This window comes from Bombus terrestris, chromosome 17, assembly GCF_910591885.1.
Source record: "Bombus terrestris chromosome 17, iyBomTerr1.2, whole genome shotgun sequence".
In the NCBI taxonomy this organism is placed as follows: domain Eukaryota; kingdom Metazoa; phylum Arthropoda; class Insecta; order Hymenoptera; family Apidae; genus Bombus; species Bombus terrestris.
In genome coordinates, this window is record NC_063285.1 from 3,731,230 (window position 1) to 3,741,744 (window position 10,515).

The 10,515-nt window shown below is 36.9% G+C and overlaps 1 protein-coding gene across 1 annotated transcript; it reads left to right on the forward strand.

Annotated features, from left to right (window-relative positions):
- Positions 1 to 5,796: 5,796 nt before the first annotated feature.
- Positions 5,797 to 10,084, forward strand: LOC125386665 (zinc finger protein 569-like). The gene has a single exon (XM_048413668.1). It carries the CDS (start codon positions 6,847 to 6,849, stop codon positions 9,334 to 9,336), a length of 2,490 nt encoding a protein of 829 aa, XP_048269625.1. The 5' UTR covers positions 5,797 to 6,846; the 3' UTR covers positions 9,337 to 10,084.
- The last annotated feature ends 431 nt before the right edge of the window (positions 10,085 to 10,515 follow it).

Sequence of the window (10,515 nt, forward strand, 5' to 3'; positions counted from 1 at the left end):
TCAACAACTTTAATCCTCTCCCATGCCAGTATTCCTACGCATAGTAGGTTAACCGGAAAGTGGAATGTATTTAACAGTTACAAGTTAAAACGCTAGCTAATGTTACACACCGTCACGAATTTCGGAATATATAATAAAAAAATTTTGATGAAATAGTTCTTAGCTATTTCTGGTGGCAGCAACTACCGTACCGATCGGAATTTTCAAGGATAGATTTCAACTAGCGTTATCATTTTCGATTTAAGGGAAGACAATTCCCTTTGACATAACAGCACCGTATTTAAATAGTTAAAATTTACATGTACTAAGATTCTGTAATATTTTTCTTTTTGTGTCATTTTTCTACATTTTTAGCATGAGACTCCTGCCTTTCAATATAACTATTTATTTTATACAAACCATGTTCTTTGAATACGATTACTATCAAGTTTCTGTATTTGTTATAAGTTTTTTATATCCATCCGTTACTCCTGCATAGATAATCAAGTTTTTGTCCATTTCTTTCACGTAAAATACATTGGACATAGGACTTTCTGTTTGATTCGGGTCGAGGGTAACACGCGGACGGAGAACTCTGTGGAAAAAGTGAAGTGTGAGGGGAAGAAGGAGAAGGAAACAGAAAGTGACACGAAGGAGGGAAAATAAAGAATGAGCAAACGAGGAAAAAGTGAAAGAAAAACGAAAGGAAGATAGGAACGAGAGAGAGAGATACAAATGAAAAAAACTAGAAGAGAAGAGGTTAGGAAATCAGAAGCGCGGCAAAAAAAGTAATGGTACGAAGTAATGGAACGAAGGAAGCAATGACGAGACAGTAAAGGAGTTCATAAGAGAAAAAATGAAAAGATTGGAAAAAAAGAGTAATATGTCCGATATATAAGAAGGGGACAAGAGAGTAGCGAAGAGTTACAGAGGAGTAATATTAATGGATACAACATACAAGATCTATGCAGGGATACTGGACGAACGACTGAAGGCAGATATTGAAAACAAACTGGAAGTGAGCCAATTCGGGTTTAGAAATGGAAGAGGAGTGACCGATGCGGTATTTGTGATAAACCATATCATACACAAACAGTTGAGTAAAAAAAAGGGAAATTATATGCCTGCTTTGCGGACGTCATTCAACATATACGAAGCAGGATTGGAAGAAGAACTAAGGAAAGGACAAGCTGGGGGCACAGTGGTAGGAGAAAGAAAGGCATGGTCACTAACATGTTTTTTTTTTTTTATTTATTAAAATTCACAATTTGTCCAATTTGGACATTTGGTGGAATTTTTTAACAGTTAAATTAGCATGTTGGTGGCTACCCCCAGCGGGGTACCATCCTCGTGTTTGTTAGGTTATGTCCTTTATAAGGTCTGCTGGGTGCTCCCTTTTTAGTATTCTGTCCATTTTTATGGTTTTGTATGTTTCCGCAGCTAACCGGTTTGGGTGTGTTGCAATTCTTGACTTGTATTTCTCGGAGTATCTGCTAATTTCTTCCTTGACCGTTGGGATTCCCAGGTCCCTCCGTTTATCTTCGTTTCTGATGTACCAAGGTCCGTTTACTATTGTTCTGAGGATTTTAGCCTGTATTACCTCTATTTTGTTTATATGGCTCATTGCTGCCGTCCCCCATAGTGGTATTCCGTACGTCCAGATTGGTTTTATGATCGTTTTATATATTTTTAATTTATTTTCAATGCTTAATTTGGATTTTCGGCTTGTTAGCCAATGCATTTGTCTCCTTGTTTTCTCTATTTTTTCTACTATTGATTTGATGTGTAGTTTCCATGTGAGTTGTATATCTAAGTGGAGTCCTAGGTATTTGACATGCTTTGTTTGTGTTATATGCGTGCCGTTCAATAGGATGTTTGGTGGTATCATTTTTCGTAGCGTGAATGTATTATGGTTGCATTTATTGGGGTTTGCTTTTATTTGTTTTTCTTGTAGCCAATTTTCTATTTTTATGATATGTTCTTGTAGTATTTTGACTGCCGTTTCTGGGTTAGTATGCCTGACTGGTATAGCTGTGTCGTCCGCGAATGTCAATACTGTGCTGTTGGTAGTTGTTGGTATGTTCGCCGTGTATAATGTGTATAGTATTGGGCCTAGGACGCTTCCTTGTGGTACCCGGCCTTGATGTCTTTAACTTGAGAATGTGTGTCCTTGATTTTTATTACGAAGGTTCTGCTGCTTAGGTAGGATTTTATTAATTGGTGTATTTGCTCCGGGAATTGTTTCCTAATTGTTTGTAGTAGACTTTCATGGTTAATTTTATCGAATGCTTTTTCTATGTCTATAAAGAGGGCTGTGCAGTATTCCTTGTTTTCTAGTGCTACTATTATTTCGTTTATAAGCCTGTGCATTTGCTCTATCGTGGAGTGTTTGTTTCTGAAACCAAATTGGTGATCCGGTATTAGTTTTTTTGTCTCTATTATTGTTTTTATCCGGCAATATATTATTTTTTCCAGTATTTTGGAAAATACTGGAAGCAGAGATATTGGTCTGTAAGATGCAGTTTGGTGCGGGTCTTTGCCTGGTTTATGTAACATTTTGATCTGTGCTAATTTCCATTGTTTGGGGAAGTATTGAATTCTGAGAATTGCATTGAATATTATTGTCATTAGACTTATTGCTTTTGGCGGAAGGTTTTCCAAGATTTTACCATTGATCAGATCGATTCCTGGTGCTCTCCTGTTTTTTGTTTTATCAATTATGTTTCTAATTTCTTGTGCTGATGTTTTAGGTATGGTGTATTCCTTGTCGGTTGTGGTAATAGTGGTTTGTGGATCCTCCACCGTATGACTTTTGAGGTTGCTGTTGTTGATAACGTGTGGTGTGAATGTGTTGCAGATGTGGTTGGAGAATTCTTCAGCTTGTTCTTCGTTGCTTCTTGCCCATGTGTTATCTGCTTTTCTGATTGCCGGGACGGGTATTATTGGCTTCCTTATTTTTTTCGTGGCTTTCCATAGTGAATAGTTGGTGTTCTCGTGTGTGGAGAGTGTCCCTATGAACTTTGCGAATTCGTTATCGTTGTGCTCCTTTATTTTGTTTTTTATTTCCTTTGCAAGTTCGTTTAAGTGTTTTTTGTTTTCTCGGGTTCTGTATTTTTGCCATCTTGCTTTTGCTTTTCTTTTTTCTTTGATTTTGTCGAGTATTTCTTGCGGGATTGTTATTGTTTGTCTGCTGGTTGGTTCGGGAGTAGTGGTTGTCCTTGCTGCTTCCTGAATAGTTGCTGTCAATGTTGCTACTGCCTGTTCTATGTGTTCAGGAGTTTTTAACGAGATGTTGCAGTTTATTTTGTTTTCTATTATTTCTTTGAAAGTTTGCCATTTGGTGGTTTTATTGCATAGTGTTTCTGGTTTGCTATAGTGAATTGGTTTGTTTCTGTATTCAATTATTATGGGTGTATGATCGGAGCTGAGCTCGAGGTTGGGTGTTATTTTTAGTTTATTTGTGTTTAGTCCCCTTGTAACTGCAAAGTCCAGAAGATCTGGTTTTTTGTTCAGGTCAGTCGGCCAATGTGTCGGTGTTCCTGTGGATAATATATTGAGGTTATTATTTCTAATGTATTTTTCCAGTGTTTTACCTCGAGGTGTAATGTTTCTTGACCTCCAAAGCGTGTGCTTTGAGTTGTAGTCTCCCGCTGCGATGTACTTGTCCCCTAGGTCCTGGAAGTATTCTTCCCACATTTGTGTTGTTATTTTGTGTTGCGGAGGCACATATACTGTTGACAACTGGAAGTAGTTGCTGCTAGTTTGAACTGTAACAGTGGTTGCTTGTAAATATTCTTTGTTAACTTGGCTGTGTAGATAATGTTTGATATCGTTTCTGACTATCACTGCTGTCCCTCCGTGAGCTTTTCCTGAGGGGTGTTTGGTATCATATATGGTGTAGTATGGTATTTTCAAGTAGCTTTTTGTAGTGAAGTGTGTTTCTGAGACAAGTAGTATGTCTATATTATTATTGTATATGAATGTTTTAGTTTCGAGGGCCCGTTGTTGTAGGCCGTTTGAGTTCCAGGCTGCTATTTTTAGAGTGTCCGTTTTTATTTTTTGCTTAGCACTTTTGTAATTAGTTGTAGCATGACTGTGATTTGTTGGGTTTGCTGTTTGAGTACTGCGTTTTGTTCGCTTATCATTCTGGTTAGCATTTCGGTGTTCTTTATGTATTGTTTGAGCAGTTCTTTGATTTCTGCAGTGTCATTGTTACTATTGCTGTGGTATTGGTTGTGTGTATGTGTTGATTGGCTGGTTACTTGAGCATAGCTTAGACCACCAATGGTGTTGGTGCTGATAGGTTTGGTGTTTGTTGCTTGCTCTGTACTTGGAATTATTTCAGGATTTGTGCTGTCCTGTTGGGCTTGTGTGTTAGTGATTGTTCTGCTTCGTTGGGGCGGGAACAGTTTATGTTGTAATTGTTTTCTTACTTCACATCCTTTATAGCTGGCTGGGTGGTTTCCGTCACAGTTGTAGCATTTAACCTCCTCAATTTTTCCCGTGGATGGGCAGTGTGTCGTGAGATGATTTTTTGCGCATTTAACGCATGCCGGGGTTCTATTACAATAGTTTTTAGTGTGTCCGTATTGTTGGCACCTTATGCATTGTGGGATTTCTTTTTTATGTCTGGGTGGCTCCACTTTTACTATTGTGTTTAGTAATTTTTCTATATCGTATATTTCTTTATTGTTGTTTTTAGGTTCTAGTTCAACTAGGAATAGCGGTAATGGTTGTTTGGTATCGTATTTGTTGTTGTTATTAATTGACCTTACCTGGTGTCCGATTTTTGCCAGTTCTTCACTTATTTTTCCGGTATTTGTTTTTGGGTGTAGTCCCCTGATTACTGCTTTGTAGCTTTTGTCGGTTTTGAGCTGAAAAGTGTGATGTGCTGCATTTCTTTCCTTTAGTGATCTTGTAATTTTTCTGAATATTTCTGTGGTGTTGGTTTGCACTTTCACCTGGTCTATTTTTATCTGTTTGATGATATAGTTGTCTTTTCCTGCGATGTTGTTTAGTAGTTGGATGAGGGGGTCAATTATTTTTGCGGTTACGTATATCGGTGGTGGTTTGGGAGTACGGTTTGTCGGACTTTCCGTTGGGTCCGTTGCTGCCTCTTCTGGCAGTGCGCTGAATGGATTGTGCAGCTTGATATCTTGTAGCCATTGTTTTTTTTTCGTATGTATCAATTTTCCTCGCGCTTGCGAGCGGGGTTACCTTCCGTTTTTTGCTGGAGGTTGCCACCGTCCAGCTTTCTTCCTGGTGTATTGGTATGTTTTGTTCCCCGTCGGATTGTGTTGTTTCCATAATATCATCATTTTTCTCTGCATATGTAGAGTCTGTAGCTTTATTTATGAAAAATGTTTCACCGGAGTTAATTATTTTTATTGGTGGAATCTGCATGATTCCACGTTTTGTCTATTTTTGGCGTCAACTTTATCCCTTTCTGTTCCCTCTTGCCGCACTTTCACTGGAGCACTGTTTCGCACGTCCGTTTAGGTCGCCTGCCCAGGCGGAACTGACGTATTGTAATGACGCTACGCATCGACTCCAAAGTCTCATTAAATGACATCAGTATATCAATATATACTTAATATATACCCAATGGCTTTGCTTACCAATTGAAAAAATATATTACTTTCTGCATCGATGCAAGCCAATATACATCATAAAAGAACAGAAAACGTTGATGCGTTCATCGCATCAGTGTTTCGGCGTATGTAAGCACCGTTGACTGTCACGTTTTCCTTCTGTTTGACCAGGTATTACCATTAACTGTTTCTCACACCGGTTATTAATCTCAATTGATTCTACAATATTTTCCATCGAAATGGATACAAATATTTCCATTTTAAACAATTCATGGTGATTTTTGTAAACATTTTGAGTTGTTTTTTTACATTTTCAAATGATATGGAATTTTTAGAGTTTTGCATGGTGTTTGTTACTCTGTCGTACATCTTATTTCTCATTTATAATATACAATTTGTTAAACATATAGAAGGACTGCTCGTTGCTTTGTACTAAACTCTTACCTGGAAGAATACATTCATGAAATAACGTTAAACAATCATGCTAAAATTATTGTTTGCGAATCTGATTTTTCTTACATTTGAATATAGTTGGGAGTTGAATATGGTCGACTTCACTACATGATAATTTGAATATATCGATCGGCCCTGTTCTATGGTAAATGTTAGGAGTTGAGGAAAAGTTTCTTAGTAATTCTAATGGAGTCGTAAAATTTGTTACACAAAATTTACATCTCTCTTGTTATGTATGTAGTATTCTGGACTTGTGCAGTTATGTGTTTCATGTCTTTAATGGTATAACCTGTCTAACTCATAAACATAAACCGTTCTTTCCAGTATCTAGTTCTGTAGCTCTATACGTAGTTTTCTATCCTACCCATGATATTTATGGCAGGTTGTCTTCAATTACTAGACTAGGATTGTTTCATAGATTTTTCGTTTCTTAGGATGTTACATTAGGTTTGTATATTTTTTTCAGCCTTCTGAATATGCAATAAGGATAAAGGAAGAGCCAATCGATCCAGAGATCTGCGATGATTTGTCGCCAGTTGATACGAATACAGGGAATGAAAATGAAACAGCGACGTTTAAAGGTGAATCTTCGAATGTCGTTTATTGTAAAAATGAAGAATCCGCGTTTCCTCAAGGAAGTACGTATTTAGAAAATAAATTGGATCCTGATAAACGAAAAAGTAAACATAAAGTACCTTCAAACAAAAGAATAAGTTGCAATGTTTGTTTGTTAACTTTTCGAACTAAAGATTTATTGGAACTGCATAATAAATTATATAGCTGTAATGTATTTAAGTGTAATAATTGCAATGCGATCTTCACTATGCATATTTCGTTGATACGTCATTTAAAGAGGCGATGTTGTATGAAAAAATTGTCTGGATATAAATGTAATTTTTGTAATCGAAAGTTTTCTTATAAAAGACATGTCCAATCTCATTTATTCCATGCGCACGGGAACGCGATATTTTCTGGTGAAAGCAAAATTATGAAAACATCTCCTGAATCGTTAGGAAAGTCGAATAATTCGGATGGTATAGTCATGGCAGAATCAAATACTTTACACAGTTCCTGCCAAGAAAACGTAAATAGCTCAATAAATATATCTTTGAAACTATCTAATAGTTCAAACAATACACTCACCGAGGCTTCCAGCAGCAAGATCAAGTCTACACATCCGAAATGGTTAAACGATTCGTATGGCACTCCTTCGAAAAGGATGAAGCAGACTGTCCTTACAGACTTCATATCGCTGTACAAAGACAAACTGAATGACAAATGGGTTAGCCCGGAAAAAGTTATTTATACGGAGAATGTTCCTGTTACTGCGACTATTATTCCAACTCCAACACTTGAGACATTTGGTAACAAGACATCAACAGCTGCAGAAGTTATTCAGATGTCTACTTCTGTTAAGCGAATAGAATCTCCTGTTAGGAAAAGACCATTTGTTCAAATTCATGTGAATTTAAAAACGATGATATCTTCATTAAGGAACGAAATGAAAGCTGAATCTGAAAGCTCTAATACTTCGCACAATATGTCTTACAACCTTAGGCCAGTGAAAAGATGTTCTTCTTCTTTATATGATTTTTGCGATTTATTGGAATTTGAGACCTTTGGAAGATCAAGACAATCTTTTAAAAGAAACAAGTCCCCCTATATATTCAACCAAAGTAGAAGATCAGCACCTGAAGCTAAGTATAAAGAATGTGTGGTCCGTTTAGAGAAATGCGACAAATTCTTGGAGCCTACTAGTTTCGTGTCAAACAAAGACGAAGACGAAAACGAAGACGCTTTTAAACAAGCAGTATCGAAAAATGTGAAAGAAGAATTTAAAAGTTTTCGTGAAACAAGCTCGACATGTAACTTGCCTTTGAAAGCTGACACGATTGCGTCAAAGCGATTCAATGAATTTGTAAAATCTTTCGCTGATAGATTAATCGTACCTCAACAAGAATTGTTTGAATTTCAGAAGAACTTTAAGGTCAATCAGCAGAAAATATTTCAATGTCATATTTGTCAGAAATCGTTTTCTTTGAAGGAGAACCTGCGCGAGCATATGAAATTGTTCCATACGATTTACATGTCGAGCATATGCAACGCGCGTTACACGTCTATAAATAAGTTACTAACTCACTATCTACGTCGGCATATTATATTTAAACGAAGGGAATGTTGCGTGTGTTATGAGAAGTTTGACACTTCGGCATTGTTGAAGCGGCACATGATTTTGCATTGTTTGAAGACCATAAGATCAAAAAAGGACGCTCCACCGGTTGATGTTGAAATAAATTGCAATGCATCCAAGAAACAACACAAATGCAAAGGTTGTCGCAAACGATTTTGGCTATACTCATGTTTGAAACAACATGAGAATGTATGTCGTCGAATGAAAATTTTAATAAATAAACAACGTGTAAACCATTTGTCTCGGTCCTTGAAAGAACCAAGTGACATGGAACTCGGCATAGTACAGTCACCTGATTTTGAACAAATGTTGGATGTTTCGGGTGAGACGACAAGATCTTTCGAAAATTACTTGGCTCCGAGTACGCTTATTACGGATGATACTTTCTCTTCGTCATTCGATACAGCTGCAAAGAACAAAAGGTTGCTTAAAGAGATTACATGCGTAAAGGGTCACCAAGCGGACAAGATGAACAGAACAAAGTTTCCTTGCACTACTTGTGGAACACAATTCCAAAAATTTAAAAATTTGTCCATACATGTGCGCACCTATTGCCAAACAGCCACAGAAAAGTGTAACGTTTGTAACACGATGTTTTCCACTAAAAGATTATTACAGTTTCACATACTTGCTACTCATACGCCTTCGTGCTCGGTGAACTATAAATTCTTTTGCAAGTTTTGTAATCAAGGATTTGTTAAGAAATCAAATCTTCAAATTCACGAACGACACTTGCATATTGGGCAGGATTCTAGACTGGAGCTGAATTCCGATTGCGTTGTAAAAGATAAACCAATCTGTAATATATGCCATTTGTTGTTTGAATCTTACGAACGTTTAGTCGAGCATAACATGTATTATTACAAGGGCAATGATTTTTTATGCGCAATATGTGGTAAGTTGTTTCAAGGAATGTACAAGTTTTATCATCATAACAAGTTGGAGCATTATTCGGATGTATCATGGAAATTGTATCCTTACAAATGCGATACTTGTAACGAAGGCTTCAGCTACGAATCACATTTCCACGCACATAAGCTACACGTTCATTCGCACGATTTCCTCGCTGACGAGGCGCGCGACCGCGATACATCGGATCAGACTTTTCGCATGTGTTCGTGATTCTTTGGATAATTTTGGATAATTGGATAACTTTTGGGTAATTGAGTGTCAGCCTTAGGCGCTTCCTGTTCATTGTTTCGGATGGTCTCAGTTTGTTGAACCAGAATATGTCAAGCATTCTAAGCTAGACGACCAGCCAGAAACGAGTGAATTAGATATTCCATACTGTCTCTAACTTTATTTAATATACATCGTTTTGTTCTTGTCATAAGAGATAAAGAGATATAATCGCGTTATCGTATCGTTTACTAAGTGCCGCTTGAAACAGCTTAATGAAAATTATGATAGATCGAGTAATAAATTTGTCTGCTTTTCTTTGAACGCGTTATATTTATGTGTTTTTATATGCGCTCGCGCCTGTGTGTTTGTGTGTGTGGTGCGCGCGTGCGTGCGCGTCTGTGTATTTTATCAAGTACGTTGATCATTACCCTATTTCATTATTTCATTATTGTAAAATTTGTTGTTAAAGGGAGTTTTTCGTTTGGCGTGTGCGTTTGCTGATCTTCATATTTCATAAATTGTTTTCGGTCAGCCTAAATGTTTGAAAAAGTTAGAAAATAAATGAAGCGAGGGTAAGTAAATGTTGTAATTTCTTTTCTTAATTGGTCTGATATTGGTCATTTTTCTTCTATTGCAATGTTTACTCGCTACAATTATTCGATTAAACGTCCGCTCGATATAATATTTATAACATTCGTTAAAAAATGAACAAACCTATTAATAAATCTGATATTGAGATTAAAAAAAATTCATTTCGTTTATCACACGTGGAATGATTATATGATAAGTTCCATATTTGACAGATGACTAATTTAAATATGGATCGTAATTACAATTTTCGTTATGAGATGATATATTTACTTACCCAGCTATCGATTAATGACGTTCGAATGATAATTGTACGGGAACGATAATGCTTTGTAATGTGCAATTAAACTATTACGTTAAATGTTCAGTAAATTTATACTTCAATTTCCATCACAGTGCCGGTCGCCCAACACAATAATCGAGAGGAATATGAGACCAAGAACGATATGTGTAATTTCGACCAATCGCGGGGGACACAATCGCGAGGGAACACGTCAACCGGAGTCGTAAATTCCCGTTACGATTAAAATAATCGACGCCGCGAATAGATCCCCTGATTTCCATTGAGATAATAGGGGTGATTGAGTTGGT

Bases quoted from the DNA above. Each gene is read 5' to 3' on its own strand.
- LOC125386665 (XM_048413668.1), top strand. From the start codon at position 6,847: ATGCATATTTCGTTGATACGTCATTTAAAGAGGCGATGTTGTATGAAA.